The sequence below is a fragment of the Saimiri boliviensis genome, chromosome 10 (assembly GCF_048565385.1).
Source record: "Saimiri boliviensis isolate mSaiBol1 chromosome 10, mSaiBol1.pri, whole genome shotgun sequence".
Classification (NCBI taxonomy): Eukaryota; Metazoa; Chordata; class Mammalia; order Primates; family Cebidae; genus Saimiri; species Saimiri boliviensis.
Genome location: NC_133458.1, coordinates 98,154,237 through 98,176,154, shown reverse-complemented (window position 1 = coordinate 98,176,154; position 21,918 = coordinate 98,154,237). Strand labels below are relative to the sequence as shown.

General features: G+C 35.9%; 1 protein-coding gene across 10 annotated transcripts in view; it reads left to right on the top strand.

The window, feature by feature from the left end:
• Positions 1-21,918, top strand: part of PDE1C (phosphodiesterase 1C) — a 572,342-nt gene that overhangs the window by 424,055 nt on the left and 126,369 nt on the right. For all 10 annotated transcript variants that reach the window (XR_012512203.1, XR_012512204.1, XR_012512205.1 and 7 more), the window contains 3 exons: positions 225-291; positions 5,200-5,316; positions 14,010-14,150. Coding sequence is in view for 7 of the 10 variants with exons in the window: in XM_074379661.1 (XP_074235762.1) it covers positions 225-291; positions 5,200-5,316; positions 14,010-14,150 (325 nt within the window). In the remaining 3 variants the exon portion in view is untranslated. The remainder of the gene's footprint in view (positions 1-224; positions 292-5,199; positions 5,317-14,009; positions 14,151-21,918) is intronic.

Here is a 21,918-nt window from a genome sequence, read left to right as displayed (position 1 = left end):
TGTAGAGTTAGTTTTTTATTCCCCCAATGGTTCATGTGTTTGGGATTGCTTTAATTTCTTCTGAAATTAACCTTAGACCACTTGAGTGAATATAAAAAACGAATTTTAGGTTCTTTGGATCACCCCACTTGACTTTTCATCATTTGTAAATACTTGGTTTGACTCTGTGGACTACAAATCCTACTTTTTAAGATATGTTGCATTTTTCCCTTTTGCCTTTGCAGAATGTATAGACGGACATCAAACATGGTTGGACTGAGCTATCCACCAGCTGTTATTGAGGCATTAAAGGTAATAGCAATGAAAAGATTTTCACAATGTACATGGTACGTAATAAAAAAATAGAGTTAAATTTGTTAGAAAATAAGAGACTTTCATTTACAGTTATTTTTCCAGTTATTCCTGACTTTATTATTTCATTATCTTTTTATTATCTGTTCTAAAAGTATCACTGTCTTTTCAGCCTTCATCTTCCCAATTTAAAAATAATCAAACTCTGTGGGTTTCATTTATTTCTACTACTCTAGAGTATTTTAGGTTTTATACAGTGATATGTCATTATGAGATTTATCTGATTTTTCCAAACAAGATCAATATGTTTTGGCCATAAGTGTTCAACATTAAGAGGATCTTCAGTATTTATAATTATCCCATTATCTGACTACCTACTCCAAGTCCATTTTATACATGAATAAACCAAAACTCAGCAAGATTTTAAAAAAGATTTAGAGACAGAGATAATGTTTGACACCAGAATTTTCAGCACCTGTTAAGCTCTTAGTAATGTTTTACTGCATGAATGTATGGCCCGAGAGCCTTTGTCCCATCTATACATCCCATTGTTTTCCCAAGACTCTCATTGAGCCAAATGTTCCCTTGGAACTCATACAAATGTTTGAGTTTAAATGGGCTAAATCCTGTAGAATTACCTCTAATATCAGGCAAGTTCTTGGAATTGTATAGAATATCTCTAGGAGCCCCAAAGCAGATACATTCCTGAAGGCAGATGTTGATGAAGATCCATTGGTCCGAGGGTGTTTGAGATTTGCTGAACTTGATTTGGCTTCTGGATTCTGGTGTGCTGCTGATCCTATAGCCCAGGATCACTGAGGTCGTGGGCATCACATGTCGTCTATGTATGGACTTGGGCCATGTGCTCAGGGACATTATAGCATTTTGACCTTTGCTAAAGTCATTGTTTTCTTTTTTTAAAACCTGAAAAATGTGATGATATTTTCAGAAGCTAAATTACCTATTCATGGAGTTAGGAGTTGGGGAGTGCTTCTTAATTAATTTAATGTCAGGAAAGAGCCCCTTGGGACCATCTTGATTATATATTCATAGACCTTTCTCTTGTCTCCGAGACATTTACTAGCTGAATTTGAGAGACCAGATGTACATAGGTTCTCATTTCTCCTTTTTTTTTTTATCTCTGCCCTTCCTGTCTCTTCTTACCTAATCTTAAAAGCAGGAAGGATACTCAGGTAGGACCCAGCAAGAAGACATGTCTTTTCTTTCATTCTTCTTTAACCTCTAATCTGATGCCCAATACATCAGTGTAATGTACAGTAATATTTCCTATTTTAATCAGTGAAATAACTTCAGGAATCTGATGTTTCTTAGCACCCACCGTGGAGTTGCATTGATTTTCATAATTGAACCTGAAACGTTCAATCAGAGTCTTAGAAACATTAAAGCCATCTTTTGTCTTTAATTTTTTCCTTTATCAGGAACATAAATACAAGTGGGTATACTGGTACCAAGATATTTATTAAAATGTTTCCCAAAACCTAAAATGCAATAAAAAAAATTAAAAAATAATAATAAAAAAATAAAATGTTTCTTCCAAATTGAAGCCTCTTTTCTGTGCAAAATAACTGAAGAAAAATTGGAATAAACTGTGATGGGCATGAATTGTTATTTTATACTTAGGGAAAATAAATTCTTAGATGCACACATTTTGTCTGAGAGGACAGGTCTTTCGATTATTCAGATAAGGAAGACCTACTAGTTCTCTAAATAAATTGCTACTTTTCCTCACATATATTGTTGATATATGCATTAAGGCTGAAGCTGCTATTTCTCCTGGCTGTGTCCCCTGTTTACTGGGGAAGTTCAAAGCTTTTTACAATGTAATATTTTTCCACTTCTCCAGATGCTGATTTTATTTGCAATGAGTTGGAGCGATCACAGATATAGACTCTTTTGTTTCTCTCTTTATGTGCTACATGTTAGAAAAAAGATGATTTCTACTTCATTGCCAGAAAATAGTAGTGATATGGAATCACTACTATTTTCTTTTATACAGTCTATTCCCCGTAGACTGAGAGAATGCAATTCCCTAAAATAACCCTTTTGCTACTGTCAGGTTAACCTTTGTGGTTAATGTAAGAACACGACATAAAATGATATTTAAGTAAGAGAATAATGAACCAGTCTCTAAATTTGAAACATGTTGCATTATGTTCTTTCTACTTTTTCCATTATATGTAAGTATAGATGTAAGCTTCTAACTTGAGGTGTTCTACCTCTAGTCTTCTGAGGTTAGCCTAATGGAAATATAGCTGTGTGCTCTTCTTTAGAAGGGCGTCTGTTTTGTGACTCAGGAAGTGACACCCTGGAAAGACTCCAGGTTTAAAGCAGAGGAGATGCGGAGTTCAGGCTGCCCTTGTGTTAGCCTAACAGGAAGTTCCTGCAATTTCTCTACAGGACGTGTCCTTGGGTAAAATTTGGCAAAAGAGGAAGAATGGCTGAAGGCAGTTAAACTGAGTGCTTATGAAAAATGCAGATTCCAGACCCCACACCAGGATTCTCTAAAGTCTCCACTGGAAAATCCCTATTTTTGCTGAGCTCCTCAACTGGTTCTGAAGAACATGAGACTGAGAATTACAGTTAAGGCTTCCCTAACATGAGGAACCAAAGAGGACATGCATCTCACTGACTCTATTTGCTCATCCTCTTGGTTCTCTAAGTCCTGATAGTCAGAAAAAAATCTTGGCTTTTTATCATGATCATCTCTTTATTTCTAGCCCTTTCCTATTTTATTGGTTCTGGACACTATTACAAATTGTCAGAAGTGACACAATGTTTTCCAACCTTCTGAGCTGTCAGTGACTTTTTCCTTAGGACTAAATATCAGATAATATATGTGGCTCGTGGCAGTGTCAATGATAGTAACCAAGGTAGAACTTTAGGTCTTGGGTTAATCTTAAATGTCCTTGTTTTCCCACTAGTATGGGCCCTGGTGGGGTTTTAAAGGGATGAGGCCTGGGTCACAGCACATATTCATGGAGTTTACAATTTCGTCTGTTGGCAGTGAGATCACTAGGGGTTGTTAGTGGGGTTATTACCTGGCTCTGGTACCATATGGCACTAGACATTTCTATTAATCTCTCTGAGGTGGCCATCTATAAAACTGGAGAAAGTGACACCAATCTCTAGACCTGCGAGGTTTTGCAAATGTGTGTAAACACTCACACTGTGCCTAGAACAGAAAATGTGCACACAGAATGTGCCTTATTAAGATATCCATTACCTGCAGAATGATAATTTCTTTGGTTATTTTAATGGAGTGGCAGTTGTTGAAGACTGAAGTGAGGTTACCATTAAGTGTGAACTGGAACAACTCAATTGAAACCTATCTGGAAAAGTTTGATTTTTCTATACAATTCTGTTTTCCCTGAAAACTGTTTATTAGCATCCAGGAGGGAGATCCTTGATGGCCTTGGGATGAATTTGACAGATGGAATATTTGGACAAGAACAAAATTGGGGTGGATGGATTATGTTGGAATTCAGTGAGGGCTGGGAAGAGAGTCACTTATGAGAACCAAGGTCTCTACCAGGGTACTAGGGTGCCTTGCCTGTAGGCAGTGTGGGCTCATGTGGATCCTTGCTGTCAGCTCAAGTCAATATGCTTCACTTAACTACAGGAAGTGAGACTTTTGGTGCCGTGAAAAACCAAATGACTGTTGCTTTAACTATTGCTTAAACAGATCTTTGTTTACTACATCTACAAGAAGTTGGTTACCATCAGCCAAAGCACATCAGACTATATTTACATATATTTTGGAGTAGCTATTTACAGGCAAAGACTTTGAACTTCAGGGATGGTATATAAGATGTTTGTTCAGTTTAGTTTTTCCTTTTACTTTTTTTCAGTAAAGTGACTTGCAGATTTGAGGACAAGATCCCAGACTAGTGACTCCAGAAATGGTAGCATTTTTCTGTCCTATGAAATGAATGCCTTCTTTTTGGTTTCAGCTCAGCAGTTTAGATTGATGTGACGTATTATTTTGTATTCTATATCATGCCTGTTTCTGAACTCTTACAAATAAGTTAACATTCTTAACTGTAAACTTAGAAGTCATTGGACAGTGTCAAGGGATCGGAGAGAAGTTCAGAGAAGTGAAGTGCCCTAGGCTGTAGCGAATTAAACAGTAGCAGCTGCAGGGCGTAATGGAAGGTGACTGATACCAAGTATACAACATATGTTTGTGTTCTGGCCCTGCCTGCATCCCCAGCACTTACTCACCTTGGGTGTTAAGGAAATTAGGTAATTTATCAGTTTTTTTTTTTTTTTTTTTTTTTTTGAGACGGAGTTTCGCTCTTGTTACCCAGGCTGGAGTGCAATGGCGCGATCTCGGCTCACCACAACCTCCACCTCCTGGGTTCAGGCAATTCTCCTGCCTCAGCCTCCTGAGTAGCTGGGATTACAGGCACACGCCACCATGCCCAGCTAATTTTTTGTATTTTTAGTAGAGACGGGGTTTCACCATGTTGACCAGGATGGTCTTGATCTCTCGACCTCGTGATCCACCCGCCTCGGCCTCCCAAAGTGCTGGGATTACAAGCTTGAGCCACCGCACCCGGCCCAGTTTTCTTATCTGTAAAATGTGACCAATATCTAACACTTAGAGTTGTTTTCAGGATAAATTACAACTTTATCACCAACCATAATGCCTGCCATACATAAGTACTCAATAAATTATGGCTATTTTTATTAGTAATAGGACTATTTATTGTTTTTAAACAATGTAGGCTAGCCAGACTGAAAAAAGTTTGAGAGTGGAAAGGCTGTAAGAGTCTCACACTGTGAAATCTCCAGTGAGGGCTGCAGGCAGTTTTGAAAGTGGGGAGTTTGGTAGGTGTGTAAGTGACATTGGCCTAATGTGTTCTTTCTCCCCACTCTGTCCTGTAGGATGTGGACAAGTGGTCCTTTGATGTCTTTTCCCTCAATGAGGCCAGTGGGGATCATGCATTGAAATTTATTTTCTATGAACTACTCACACGCTATGATCTGATCAGCCGTTTCAAGGTCAGTATCTCTTTAAAAAGAAAAATAAATAAACTACGTGGATGTGTTTATCCTCATATGACCTTTGGGTTCAGATTCTTTTAATATGCAGAATGAAAACTGTTCCAGGCGACTAAGGAAGCATCCTTCGGATAGCCACTGCTGTGAATTCTTCTCTGGAGGGTGCTTTTGATTACATCCTTGCTGGTGGGTCTCAGTGGCATAGGAGAGCTGGGAGAGAATGGAGAAACCCGTTTCGATTTTGGTCTTCCTGGAATTACAACCTGAAGCCTGAAATAACCAAGCTCCCCCTCAGGCTCTGTTCACAGGTCTCATTTCAACATGGCTTTGTGTCATATCGACCAATGCCATCAGAGAGACAGTACTGGAGACAGAGTGAGCATCTGCTGTCTCTGTAAACCTTTTTTTCCCACCACTTGGCTCATTCAGATAAGTACTATCACTTACCATCTGTGACAGCTCATTGGTATTTCCCTGTCATTCATGCTTCAGATTAATTCTTCAACTTTACGTAAAAGAACATGAATCATTTCCAGTGTTCAATTCCCTACAGCCTTCTAATACTGTAGACTCTCGAAGTGGGGTCAGATCCTCAAGGAGTTGAGGTATTCATCTGCCAACATCTGGTTTCAAGCTCCTCTGACTTCTCTCATCAGAAGGATGAGCTTCTGGAAGACACAAGTCTTTTTCTGTACAACATCTTGATTTCTCCAGAGACGTGGTTCTTTATACTCTCCTAGGGACTGTATATTTGTATATATGTTTTTTGGTACAAATATTGTGTGTATTTATAGGGTACATGTGATACTTTTTAACGTGCATAGACTATGTAATGATTAAGTCAAGGTTATTAAGATGTCCATTACCTGCAATATTTATCATTTCTATGTGTTGGGAACCTTTCAAGTCCTCTCTTCTAGCTGTTCTGAAATGCACAATACAGTCTTGTTAACTGTAGTCACACTACTCTGCTACTGAACATTAGACTTTAATCTTTCTGTCTTTTTTTTTTTTGAGATGGAGTCTTTCTCTGTCCCTCAGGCTAGAGTGCAGTGATATGATCGCAGCTCACTGCAACCTCTCTCAGGTTCAAGCGGTTCTCCTGCCTCAGCCTCTTGAGTATCTGGGACTACAGGCATGTACCACCATGTCCAGCTAATTTTTTGCATTTCTAGTAGAGACAAGGTTTCACCATTTTAGCCAGCATGGTCTCAGAATCCTGACCTTGTGATCCACCCATCTCAGCCTCCCAAAGTGCTGGGATTACAGGCATGAGCTACCATGCCTGGCCTAATCCTTCTAACCAACTGTGTGTTGGTACCCATTAACCAACCCCTCTTTATCACCAACCCCTGAACCCTGACACACATCCCAGTCTCCAGTACCTATCATTCTACTCTTTAACTGTGTAAGATCAACATTTTTAGCTCCCACATCTGAGTGAGAACATGTGCTGTTTGTCTTTCCATGCCTGGATTATTTCACTTAATGTAATGACTTCCAGTTCTATCCATGTTGTTGCAAATGACATGATTTCATTCTTTTTTATGGCTGAATAGTATTCCATTATGTATGTATACCAGGTTTTCTTTATCCATTCATCCACTGGTGGACACTTAGCTTGATTGTGTATGGTACTCGAATAAACGTGAGAGTGCAGATATCCCTCTGATACACTGATTTCTTTTCATTTGGATAAATACTTTCATTTCTTTTCATTTGGATAAGTAGTGAGATTGCTGGATTGCATAGTAGTTCTACTTTTAGGTTTTTTTTTGGCGGGGGGAGGGGGTTGTTTGTTTTTTGGTGCCTTTGTCAAAAATTCCCACACTGTTTTCCATGGTGACTGTACTAATTTACATTCCCACCAACAGTGTAGAAGTTCTCCTGTTTTTCTACCTCCTCACCAGCATCTTTTAAAAAATAATAATAATAACTATTCTTACTGGGCTAAAATGATACCTCATTGTGGTTTTGATTTGTATTTCCCTGATGATTAGTGATGTTGAGCATTTTTTTCACATATGCACTGTCCATTATATGTCTTCATTTGAGAAATGTCTATTTACATCTTTGCCCACTTTTCAATGGGATTATTTGTTATTTTTACCAAGTTGAGTTTCCTGTACATTCTGGAGATTAGTCCTTTGTCAGATGAATATTTTGCAAATGCTTCTCATATTTAACAGATTGCCTCTTCACTCTCTTGTTTCCTTCCTTTACCATGCAGAAGATTTTTAGTTTAATGTAGTTCTGTTTGTCTATTTTTGTTTTTATTGCCTCTGTTTTTGAAGTCTTATCCATAACATATTTGCCTAGACCAATGTCTTGAAGTGTTTTTTTGTTCTTCTGGTTTTATAGTTTTGAGTCTTGTGTTAAAGTCCTTAACACATCTTGAGTTGATTTTTGTATATGATAAGAGATGGGTGTCTAGTTTTATTCTCCTATATATGAATATATGATTTTTCCAGAGTTATCTATTGAAGGAGGTGTCCTTTCTGTAAGTTTTTGGTGCCTTTGTCAAAAATCAGTTAGCTGCAAATATGTTGATTTATTTATGGGTTTCCTATTCTATTCCACTGGTCTATGTATCAATTTTTATACTATTACCATGCTGTTTTGGTTCCTGTAGCCATGTAACATATTTTGAAATTATGTAGCATGATGCCTCCAGTTTTGTTGTTTTTGCTCAGGATTGCTTTGGCTAATTGGTCTCTTCTGGGGCTCCCTATATGTATTTTTTTATTTCTGTGAAAAATAGCATTGGTATTTTGATAGAGATTGCATTGAATCTGTAAATTGCTTTGGGCAGCACGGTCACTTTAACAACATTAATTCTTCCCATACAGGAGCATGGGATGTCTTTCCATTTATTTGTGTCCTCTTTAATTTCTTTCATCAATGTTTTGTAGTTTTTTCTAGAGAGGTCTTGTACCTTCTTGAGTAAATTTATTCCTAGGTATTTTTTTTGTAGCTATTGTAAATATATTGTAAATGACGTTGCTTTCTTGATTTCTTTTTTTTTTTTTTTTTGGCTATTTCGTTGTTCATGTATAGAAACACTACAGTACTGACTTTTACAACTTTTTTTTTTTTTTTTTTTTTAATATAGAGACAGGGTTGCACTATGTTTCCCAGGCTGATCTTGAACTACTGACCTCAAGCAATCAGCCTCCCCAAATGCTAAGATTACAGGTGTGAGTAACTATGAGAAGCCAGTACTGATTTTTGTATGTCGATTTTGTATTCTGCAAATTTACTGGATTCATCAGATTGAAGACTTTTTTTGGTAGAGTCTTTAGGTTTTTCTAGATATAAGATTATGTCATCTGCAAAGAGAGAAAATTTGACATTATCTTTTCCAATTTGGATGCCCTTTATTTCTTTCCTTTGCCTGATTGCTCTATCTAAGACCTCAAGTAATATGTTGAATGGAGTGGTAAAAGTGGAGATACTTGTATTGTTCCAGTTCTTAGAGGAAAGCCTTTCAACGTTTCCTCATTCAGTATGAAGTTAACTATGTGTTTTTATATATTATCTTTATTATGTTAAGTTATGTCTTTTCAATTCCTGGTTTGTTGAGTTTTTATCATGAAGAGATAATTGAATTTTATCAAATGTTTTCTCTGCATCTATTGAGATTATCATATGGCTTTTGTCCTTCATTCTCTTAATACGTGATGTATTATCATGTTTATTGGTTTGCATATGTTGAACTATCCAAGTATCCTTGGGACCTTGGGATTGATCCTACTTGATCATGGTGTATTATCTTTTTGATGTGCTGCCAGATTCAGTTTGCTAGTATTTTGTTGAGGACTTTTCATCTATGTTCATCAAGGGTGGTGGCCTGTGGTTGTGTTTTATTATTGTTGCAGCCTTGTCTGGTTTTCGTGTCAGGGAAATACTGACATTGCAGAATGAGTTAGGGAGAAGAAGAAATTTCTCCTTCAATTTTTTGGAATATTTTAGGAGAACTGATGTTAGTTCTTCTTTGAAAGTTTGGTGATATTTGTTAGTGAAGCTATCTGGTCCTAGACTTTTCTTTTTGGGGAGAATTTATATTACTGATTCAAACTCATTACTCATTATTGGTCTGTCCAGGTTTTCTGTTTCTTCATGATTCAGTCTTGGTAAGTTGTATGCCCAGGGACTTATCTATTTCCTCTAAGCTTTCCAGTTTGTTAGTATACAGTTGTTTGTAATAGTCTCTGATAATCTTTTGTATTTCTGTGGTATCAGTTGTAATAGCTCCCTTTTCACTTTTGATGTTGTTTATTTGAATCTTCTCTTTTTTTCTTTGTTAGTCTAGCTAGCAGTTTTTTTGTTTGTGTTTTCAAAAAATCAACTTTCATTTTATTGCTCCATTGCATTGTTTTGTTACTCTCTATTTTATTTAATTCTGCTCTGATCATCATTTCTTTTCTTACTAATTTGAGTTTGGTTTGATCTTACTTTCTTCTTCATTGAGGTGAAGTGTTAGATTGTTGGAATTTTTCTACTTTTTGGACACATTTTTTGCTATGAATTTCCCTCATAGCACTGCTTTTGCTATTCCATAGCTTTTGATATGTTGTGTTTAGAGTTTCATTTACTTTAAAAATGTTTTTATTTCCTCCTTAATTTCTTTCTTAATTGAATGGTAATTCAGGAACATGTTATTTAATTTCCATGTATTTGTATAATTTGCAAATTTCATCTTGTTAATTTCTAGTTTTCTTTTATTGTGATCTGAGAAGACACTTGATATTATTTTGATTTTTAATTTTTTTGAGACTTATTTTGTGTTCTAACATATGGTCTAGGCTGGAGAATGTTCTTCATGCTGATGAGAAAAATCTGTGTTCTGTAACTGTTGGATAAAATGTTCTGTAAGTGTCTATTAGGGCCATTTGGTCTAATATGAAGTTTAAATCCAACTTTGTTAATTTTCTGTATAGATGTTCTGTTTGATGCCATGATAGAGTGTCAAAGTGTCAAACTATTACTGTATTAGAGTCTCTCTCTTCTTTAGGTCTAATAATATTTGCTTTATACATCTGAGTGCTTCAGCGTTAGGTGTGTGTATGTTTAGAAATGTTATATCCTTTTGCTGGATTGATTCTTTTTTTATTATACCATAACTTTGTCTCTTTGTACTATTTTTGACTTAAAGTCTGTTTTATCTGTTATAAGTATAGCTACTCCTGCTTGCTTTTGATTTCCATTTGCATGGGATTTTTTTAAATGTCTATTTCTTTTCAGTCTATATGTGTCTTTACAGGTGAAAAGAGTTTCTTATAGGTGGCATATAGTTGGATCATGAATTCTTTCTTTCTTTTTTTTTTAATCCATTTACCCAGTCTATTTTTTAAGTGGGAAGTTTAACCAATTTACATCTAAGGTTGCTATTGATATGTGAGGACTTATTCCTGTCATTTTATTAATTGATTTCAGATTTATTATGTATCCTTTCTTACATTCTCATTGTTTATAATTGTGGTTTGGTGGTTTTCTGCAGTGGTAACATTTGGATTTTTTTCTCTTCCTTATTTGTGTACTTGCTCTACCAGTGAGTTTTTTTTTTTTTTCCTTTTTTTCATTTTCATGATGGTAGATATTGTTTCTTTGTTTCCAGGTGTAAGACATCCTTAAGCATTCATTATAGGTCTGGTCAAGTGATGAGGAATTCCCTCTGCATTTTGCTTGTCTGGGAAAGGCTTTATTTCTCCTTCATTAATGAAAAATAGCTTTGCTAAATATAGCATCCTTTGTTGGCATTTTTTTTTTAGCTCTTTGAATCTATTAACTCATTATCTTTTTGCCTGTAGGGTTTCTGATGAGATATTTTCTGTTCTTCTGATGGAAGTTTTCCTTATAAGTGAATACGTGTTTTTCTCTTGCTGTTTTTAGAATTTTTTTGTCTTTGATTTTGACAGTTTGACTCTAATGTGCTGTGGAGATCTTTTTGAATTGTATCTGTTTGGGAATCTTTGGGCTTCCTGTGTCTGGGTATGTAAGTTTCTTGCTACATTTGGGAATTTTTCCAGTAGTATTTTGTTAAATAGGTTTTCTAACTCTTGTTTCCACTTTGCTTTTGGGGACACTGAAAATGCAAATATGTTATTGTTTAATGGTGGCCAGCTTACTACATAGGCTTTGTTTATTTATTTATTTATTTATTTTTTATTTTTATTTATTTATTTTTTTTTGCCAGACTGCATTTTTTGTTAGGATCTGTCTTCTAGTTCTGAACTTTTTTATTCTTGCTTGGTCTAGTCTACTGTTGAAGGTTTAAAATGTATTTTGTGTTTTATTAAATGAATTCTTCCACTCCATAATTTCTGTTTGGCAATTTGTATGATAGCTATCTCTTTAGTAAATTTATCATTAATATCCTGAATTGTTTTCTTGATTTCTTTGTATTACTTTTATGTGTTCTCCTGTGTATCATTGAGCCTCTTTAGAAACAATAATTTGAATTTTTTATCCAAAACGTCATAAATTTCATTTTGATTGGGGTCTCTTGCTGGGTAATTTTACAATCCTTTGGAAATGTCATACCTCCTTGCTTTACAAATGTTTCTTATGTCCTTATGTCAATATTTATGCATTTTTTTGTAACAGTCACTTATTTAAATTTTTAAAACTTGCCTTCACAGGGGAGAGCTTTTTCCTGAAGATGTATCTATGGGGTTGGTTGAGCAGAGAACTTTGGCTTTGATTCTGGGTGTACACAGTAGTGCCATCTTTGTATGATTCCTTTGGCTATAAACTATGTCAGTGGTGTATGTGATTTCTTCAGTAACTTAGAGTGTAATTGTTAGTAGAGGCTGTAGTGAAGTTTCACTGCAGATGGCATGTCAGTTGGGCCTGCCCTTGGGCCCCAGTAGTGGCAGTGGTTGGCCAAGCATGCCTGTCCCATGCCTTGGGTCCCAGGGAGTTCTACACTTGCACTGGTATTAGCAGGTCCAGAAGGCCTGATTCTTGGGCTTCCAGCTGGCTTACTCAGGAGCCAGTGGTGACAGCAGTGGGCCAAGTGGTTGGGGGCTTCTCAGTCCCCTGAATAGTAGGCATGGCATGAGCATTGGCAATAGCAGTGGTGAGACTAACTCCTCAGTTGCAAGCATCATAGAGGTGGCTATGACAATCTGGATGGACTAGTCTCCAGGCTCACAGAGCCCTTCCCACTGAGGAAATATGTCTTTACATGGCCACAAATACTTCATGGTCATGGTCCTTAGGTCTTTAATCTTTCTTTGCATCAGAAATCTGCAAGAAAATCTTGTAGATTCTGGAGACTCTCCTTGGAAAAAAGTTCCTGCATGTGCATGTGCACACGTGCGTGCATGCACACACACACACACGCAGAGCCCTTGCAAGCTATTCTTAGATCTCTGTAAAACAACCCAAGGAGCCCAGGTTCATTGGATCTTTATTTTTCAAAATGGTAATGAATTCATCTCTGACCTCTTAAAGGTCATATTTAAATTTATAAAAATCCACACATGGTAAAATGGAAGAATACACCCAAGGGAGAACCAATCATGGAATCTCAGAAGCATTAACTTAGCATTTTCCTTATTTTTTTCTTACAAATGTAATTGTTAATCCTCAGGAAGACACACCCTTTCCTTTTCCCTAGCCTTATATTGTATAATTTACCCTGAACCATGGAATGGATCCAGAAAACGAATGCAATGAATGTTTTCTGGATACCCTTATTTTGTACATGAATTTTGCAATGTTCTCCACTGCTGCATAGAAAAAAAGGCATGTGTATTATACATATTTCAGATGGAAAAACAATCTAGTTTGAAAGGCTCCAAATGACTGGTAGTTGCAAATAAAGGCTGAAGTATTTTATTTGTGGAGAAATAAATGAATACATACTGTGCAGCATATCTCATTTATTTGTAGGAAAAAGTACACAAAAATCTTAAGTTATGAAATTATCGCAAAACAAATATAAACTGCCTGAAAGGAGTCCCCTTTGAAAGGAGTGATTAAATACATTGAACACATGAGAAAAACAAAACAAAATTAAAACCTAAAACCAAACAAAAACAAAACTCAAAACCAAAACGTGACAGTCTGTTTTTATATATGGGAACAGGAACAGGCTATGTTTTTATGTTTCTTACTTGGCTATTTATTACTAGTGACTTAGAATTGGAAGATCTCATTCTACTGTTGTTAGGTTACAAATAGTGAATAATTCCACAAACTAGTACTAACAATTAGTATTATTTTCAAGTTCCATAGTGTTGTTTACAACACTGTTTGGTGTCCTGTGTTGAATCTTGTTTTCGCTTGGGGTTAGAGGGGAAGGGTATTTAAGAGTAGGTGAGGATAAGGAAATACAGAAAATTAACATAGTCACCAACAACCCAGTTTTCTAGTTGTGTATTAAACATTACTGCTTTCCATGTCAATAAAACAAAGTATCTTGAAATGATTCAATGTCATTTCTCAGGGATTCTGAAATGAACAACGAAGAAAAATGTACAAGGCAGACTATTAACCAAGAACTTCTGTTAGAATTCAAAATTATCTGCTAATAAGTAACTTTTATTAACTGTGTAAAGTTTGAATTCCCTCATGTGATATGTTATGCCTTCAGAAAAAAAAAGCAGTCCTCATGCCTTAGACTTTTGTATCTCCATTGAAAGCAGCAAAGTCACTAGTTAATTAACCTTACTGCTCTCTTTCAGATCCCGATTTCTGCACTTGTCTCATTTGTGGAGGCCCTGGAAGTGGGATACAGCAAGCACAAAAATCCTTACCACAACTTAATGCACGCTGCTGACGTTACACAGACAGTGCATTACCTCCTCTATAAGACAGGAGTGGCGGTAAGTATGGATAGGAACTCTTAAGTTCCCCAAAAGATGCAAGAATGAATTTTTAATGGTGACTGTTCTGATGAGGTGGAGGCCATGAGTGATGCATTGTTTTATGGACTTCCTGTTTTCCAGGAGTAATCTAACGGATATGGAAAGTCTTGGAGTTCCCTGTTGCCTCTTAAATTTTTTCCATCCTGAGCCTGATGAGATAAATGCCTGGTAGTGACTTTCGTCTTCACCAGGTTATAACCAATTCAAATATAACAACTACAACCAAATATATATTTCTAGATATGGAGAGTGGTACTATTAACCTTTGGCTGTGGTCAATAACAATGACATTCATGCATACTGAAATTGTATTCAATTTACTTGGCAACTTATCTTTTGGTTTAAACCACTAGGTCTTTTTCATAGGGACTATGGTTATTCATATCCTATCTGTATGCCTTTGGTTATTTTTAACTTAAGGGTAAATCTTTACTTCTAACCATTTGAAGTGTTTCTTGCTTCTTTTGGCTCAACATTTTAGCTCTTTAGATGTTTTTGGTTTTGTCTTAAAATTTTTTTTTAACAGATCGGGATCTCAGTCTATCACCCAGGCTGGAGTGCAATGGAGCCATCATAGCTCACTGCAGCCTCTAACTCCTGGGTTCAAGTGGTCTTCCTGTCACAGCCTGTTGAGTAGCTGGGACTATAGGCGTGCATTATCTTCAGTTGTTTTTGAATCTCTGTTCTGTGTTTACTCACCCGCTCAACTTGGTTGTCTTTGCCTCTTTTTTTTTTTTTTTTTTTTTTTTTTTTTGCCTTGATGTAAGCCATTCATTTAAAAAGATATAGTCATTAGAGGCAAAAACAGGCCTGTATGACTTTTTACTTTGAAATACCCTTCAGAATTACATTAGGATAGACATTCTTTGGGGATGCTTATCAATTATCCCATAAACTTAGGCCACATTTGTTATCTTTTCTTCCAGTGCCTGTTTAAAGACTTGGCCTAATATATCACTGAATTAAAAAAGGAATATGTGGGAGGAGTGTGGGCTTTGGAGCTAGATACAGTGACTATAATTCCCTGCTTAATTGCTTACTAGATATTGTGACATATGATAAATTACTTGAGTCTGAATGAAGACTTCCTCATTTTTTAAAATGGTGAAAAATATTCCACTTTGTAGAAGTGGTGGTTAGGAATAAAGTCTCAAAATATTAAGTACTCTGCCTCATAAAAGAAGCTCAGGCCGGGCGCGGTGGCTCAAGCCTGTAATCCCAGCACTTTGGGAGGCCGAGGTGGGCGGATCACGAGGTCGAGAGATCGAGACCATCCTGGTCAACATGGTGAAACCCCGTCTCTACTAAAAAAAAAAAATACAAAATATTAGCTGGGCATGGTGGCGCGTGCCTGTAATCCCAGCTACTCAGGAGGCTGAGGCAGGAGAATTGCTTGAACCCAGGAGGCGGAGGTTGTGGTGAGCCGAGATCGCACCATTGCACTCCAGCCTGGGTAACAAGAGCGAAACTCCGTCTCAAAAAAAAAAAAAAAAAAAAAAAAAGAAGCTCAAAAATTAGGCATTATTATTGTTAAAACATTGCAGAATTTTCCTAAAGCCTAATATCATTTTTTTTTGGTTATTCCTTATTATAAAGCTGATTCCTTAAAAATAGTATTTAAAACACTATCTTTGAAGTTATAGCAAGATTATTAAGAGAAGATTTTTAACTTAATAAAAGGTTTTTACTAAACATTTAGAGCAAGTGTCATATTGAATAATGGTTCCATGAATACCTGGAGCAAGACAGGGATGCCCACATTAATACTGTTACCTGCATTTCTCTGGAAGTCTCAGCCTCAAGGATGCAGTATGTAATATATGATATGATATCTTCAAAAGGTGAAGATACAGTCTGTGAAATAATGTGATCATCTCCTTTAGAAAATAAAAGAAAACTTTACAGATTCTTAGATCAGTATAGTCTAGATAAAACAGCTCGCCCATGCACTGGAAATTAATGAGTGTAATAGAGAAATGTACATTCCCAACAGTTTTTTAAGTCTACGAATCACCTATAAAGAGCTTCAAAAACAATAAAAAGGAAACTGCAAAAACCAAATCAAAGGGCACAAAAATGATCATTAAATAAATGGAAAAGGCATCATGTTTTTAATGTGAGTGAAGCCTCAGGATTATATGGACGTCAGTTTCCTTCAAAGTAATCTATAAATTGAAAGCAATACTAATTAACGTTTCAAGGATTTTAACATGAAACATGATAATGTGAATCTGAAATTCATGTAAAATAGGTATTTCACAACCTTAGAAAAGATGACTTTGTAAAAAAACAATGTAAAGGGGAGTAGTTCTTACTCTCTTAGATATTACAATTTCTACTGAAGCTGAGCATGTACTGCTTGTGAAAAAAACAGGCAAATATATCAATAGAATTGATTAGAGTTTGCCCAAATGTTTATCGATAACTTATATGCTGAGTCCCTTATTATAGGATGCTATAGACTGAATGTTTGTGTTCTCCCAAATTCCTCTGTTGAAATCCTAACTTCCAATGTGATGGTATTCGTTAGTGGGTCCTAGAGGAGGTGACTAGGTCATGAGTGAGGAGCTGTTGTGAATGGGATTAATGCCTTTATAAAAAAAACTTTCCCTTCCCTCTTCTGCCATGTGAGGACACAGTCATCTATAAATCCAGAAGCAGGCCCACACCAGATGCCAAATCTACCAGTGCCTTGATCTTAAGCTTTCCAGCCTCCAGAACTGTGAGAAATAAACTTCTGTTGTTTATAAGTCACCCAGCCTATGGTATTCAGTTATAGCTGCTCAAATGGACTAAGACACAAGATAGGAGGATATCAGTGCTCTTGTAGAACTTAACATTCTAGTGTGAAGTTACAGTTAGAAGAGACCAGTGGAAATTAATCAAGAAAATGTTATTAATACTCTGCAGAGAAGTAAAATAGAGCACCTACCTAGGGAAAGCTGGGTGTTTTATTAGATAGTCAGGAAAGGACTCTCTCTAGAGATTAGTATATAAGCTGAGATAGTTGTGTTTTTTGGCTTCAGCTATGCTAACAGTGAAAGAAGAGTATGACTGCAGAATTTAATGTAGGGTTTTAGTACAAGAGTCCTGTGAGAGAATAACTTTGCTACATTCAAGGAGCAGAGGTAAGTCAAGCCTGGTGGGAACAGCACACGATGGAGACCATGGTGCATTATGAGGCTGAGGAAGAAGTGGTAGCTAGACCAGGTCTGGTTTTACAGGCCTTGGTAATGAGTTCCAATTTTATCCTGAGGGCAATCAGTAGAAAGCCACTATCGGGTTTTAGACAGAGTGATGTGATCTGATAAAGATTCAAAAAGGATTCCTGTGGGGAATGGATTTTAAGGCAGCCTGCTAGGAAAGTCCTGCAGAAACCTAGTGAAGAGATGCTGGTAGTTTGGACTGGGAAAGATGCTGCTGATGGAGAGGAGAAAATGCTGTTTCTGAGACAGAGATAAAAGGACTGCTGTGGTGAATAGGATTTGGAACATTAAAGTGGGGAATCAAGAATACATCTTAGATTTGTGGTTTGATCAACAGAGTTGACAAGAATGCCTAGTGGCAAACCAATTTTTGGAGAAAAGGGGATTAAGACTTCTGATTTAGACATAATGGATTTCAAAATCCCTAGGCATCCATGTCTAGAGGGCAAGCAGAAAAAAAAATTAAAGGATACCAAAGTTCCAGGGGAGGTCAAGGATAAATATATAGATTAGATAGTCTTAGGCATATAAAATACTATAAGAAGACATGGAACTAGATGAGATTATCTAAAGGGAGAATGAATAGAGAAGTAGAAGGGGCTCTGAAGTGAGTCCTGGAACACTCTAAAGATCAAAATGAAGGCAAAGAATTAAGAGCCAGCAATAGAAACTTAAAAAGAGTGGCCAATGACATGGGGTATAAACCAAGAGAGTTTGGGGTCATGGAAGCCAAGGAAAGAGAATGCTCCAAGAAGAGAGTGGTACATTGCATGGGGCATGCCGATGGTCAAGTAACATAAGGACAGAGAAGTGACCGTGCACTCTGGCAACACGGAAGTCATTGTTGACCTTGACATGAGTTGTCTCAGTGGTTCGGTGAGAATGGAACACTGACTAGAGTATAATAAAGAAAAAATTGCAGGTGAGAACATGAAGACATGACTATAGACAACTTTGTAGGGAAAATCACCCAGTTTAAAAAATATTATGGCTACAGTTATTTATTTAGAAAAAAACAGAATGCTTTTGTTCTACTTTGAGTCATTCACCCACCAAAGAAATCTGACAAATGAATTAAAGATGTAAATGCAAAAGTAAAAATTTGATAATATTAGAAGAAAAAATGAGAATATGTTTATAGCCTTGAAAAAAGGCATTTTTAAAAAATTAAGCTTTGAAACACAAGTTGTACCATAAAATATTGATTAATTTGAATACAGTAAAGTTAAAAACTTTTGTAGGATAAAAAGCATTGTAAACAAAATAATGAAGTAAGCATTTGGAGAACATACATAGAGAGCATGTATTAAGAGCCAGATTGTATAAATAAATCAGGAAAATGACACAAATTCAGTTAAAAAATATGAACAGGCAATTAACAAAAAGGTAATACATTTAATCAATAAAAGAAATATGAAAAGATGCACCACTCATTAGTATCCAAGGATATATAAACTTATACCAATTTTAATCCATTATATATATATGGATACAAATGTTGAAAGTTTGATAGTATTAATTATCAGTTAGGATGTAGAGCATGGTTTCTCAACCTCAGCACTATTGATGTTTGGGACCAGTTAATTCTTTGTTGCTTTTCTATACATTTTAGTGTAGCAGTATCTGACCTGTAGTCACTAGATGCCAGTGGCACTACTCTCCACTCCAGTTATGAAAACCAATCATGTCTCCAGACGTTGCCAAATAAACCACTGGTTGGAGGGTGATTGTCCCAAGTTGAGAACCATTGATTGAGAAGAAATTATCTGAGGGTAAATTGGTATAGTCATGTAAGAAAACAATCTTTCAGTAATTGCTATAAAGAAAAATATTACACACCAATGCTCCAGTACTTCCAAGTGTACCCAAGGAGGCCTTATACAATCAGATTCACTGTAGCAATGTTTGCCATAGTGAACAATTATAGAGTATATATCTATCAAAAGGGAGTTAGAACTCTGGAATACCATAGATTTCTATGTCTAAAAATCAAGATGTATTATTAAGTTTAAAAAGTTGTGGAAAATGTGTTCTAAATGGTGTATATTGTTAAATATAGCACATCTCTACGCACATAGATATATATAAAAGTGTATTGAAAAACATCTAAAAAAGATAAACAGTAAATTGAAGATAGTGGTTACCTCTGGGGATGTTCTCATCCTTGAGTAGTGGTCAAAGGGAACTTTATATTTGTATTGTTTGAAGTTTTTGTTTGCAACACTAGTGGGTCAGCCCAGTAGTGGGATCATCCTGTGGACCCTTATTGGGTCATTCTATAACTTAAACGGTTAATAATCATTTAAACTTTATTTGTAAAATTACTTCTCTATGAGAACATTACTTAGGTAAAGTCTTTCACTGTGAACATTTTAGGATATTGGATATAACATCATAGGATATTGTAATACTATCTTATATAACATTATGTTAATTATATTAAATACATTATATTAATAATTATTGTCTTAATTTAACATATCTTATATTACAGGATATGTAATATATTCTATATTATAATATAGGATATTGTAACATAGGATATTGGCTTTATATATATATGTAGAGAGAGAGAGAGTCAGGATCACAGTATTATAGACTTACTTATCCTATTTGTTTCAATAAATTATATATTATGATAGTTTCCCTAGGTCATCATATATTTATTATGATAAGAAAATCTTAATAGTTAATTATTGGGTTATCCTATTGCTTAAACAGTTAAAAACTTTTTTCACTACTGTAAATGATACTGCAGTTAGCCTCCTTGCAGAGCAATATTTTCCCATTCAAGTTACGTGTGTGTGTCTTTTTAATTTTTCTTGTTAATTCTTTAAATTAAACATTTTCCTTATGTATTAACCGCTTTTATTTTCTTTGGTTATGACATCTCCATTCCTGAGAACTTAATATTTTGCTGAAAAAATGTTTGAATTTCTCAACATTTTTAAATAAAAATGTTTACCTAGTGCCTAGCCTGCAGTAGAATATTAGTAAATGGTAGTTGTTATTATTACTAATTGTAAATAATCATGACTAACAATACTTGTCATATATATAAAAATTTCAAAACTTGTGATTGAATTGTATGACCTTGTATAGACTTTCTTAAAAAAAATATGGTAACATATTAGTGAGAGAATGCATCTTCCTCACCCCTAAGATTTTCATTCATTTGGTGTGTTTTCGTTTGAGTAGGCTATGTTTTGCTACAGGATCAAGCAATCCCAAAATCTCAATGGTTTAGAAATAATATAGGCTTTCCCCTCAACCCCCGCCACCCAACAGTGAGTTAAAGAAGCTGCCTGTATTATTCTCACTTCAGGGCCTAGGTTTTCTAAACAGCCACCTGCCGGAAGAGTTGTCAGATATTATGGCAGAGAGAAAGGGGGTCTCGTATTTCTGTATCTGTATTTAAATTCTAAGGCTCAGAAACTTTGCTCGTCACTTTTGCTCACAAGGCATTGGCCAAAATGACTCACACAACCCTCCCAACCAAAAAGGGGTCAGAAAGTCTAATCCTACTATGTGCTTGATAAGAAAGCTAAATACTCTCTGTTACTTATTTGAATATTTCTCCCTGTCTGTTATCTTTTCTGTCTGCTTCTGGCACTTCTCTTAGAACTCTGAATCCATCTTCACACCTTTTCGCTTCTCTCATGTTTCCCCATCCTTCAGTATTTTAATGATACCTTCTGAGAGCTGTCCTCAACTCTGTCTTCCACATTATCAGTTTGGCCTTCAGATATGTCCTTCTAGTTATTCAACTTGTTTATTTAATATTTTTAGTTATTAATATTTTTAATTTCAGGAACTCCTTTTTTTTTGCCCTTGTAATATGCTATTGTCTTAACAGCCTTACACATTTATGAATATATCTACACTTTTTAAAAGTCTTTTAAAAAATAGAATTGTATCTTTTAACTCATGGGAAATATGATATTTGTTTATGAGAATCTTCTTATACTATTGGCTTTTTTCCCTCAAAATGTCTAGTGAAGTTTGGTTGTTGGAACATATTTGTAAGTGAATGTCCAGGTGGGTTGGATAGGTCAGGAGTATGGGTGTCCTCTGCATTTGTGTGGTCTGTCCAAAGACACATCCAGGGAGGGCATGACAACTTTTCATCAGCAACAGCCTTCTCAGTGTCCTTCCTACCTCTTTTGACTGTAGCTCTTGTCCTTATGCTTGTAAAGTGGCTGATGTACCTTTGCAAATCCAGGTAAGAAGATGAGGGAGCATACAAAGCACCAAAGTTGCAAATCAAATAAATCTGTCCACTATCCAGAAATCCAATCCAGCAACTTTCCTTCTGTTTTATTGGCCAGAACTGTGGCTCATGGCCACTGCAATACAGAGGGAAGTCTGATACATTGCCATCCCAAACAAAATCAACAGTGATTCCCATTACAATCAACAGTGGGGAATCCACAGTGATTCGCAAGTAATATTATCCTTATTTTAAAGAAGAGAAATCTCTAATTCATAGAAATTAAAATTATTCTATTATAAAGTAGCTA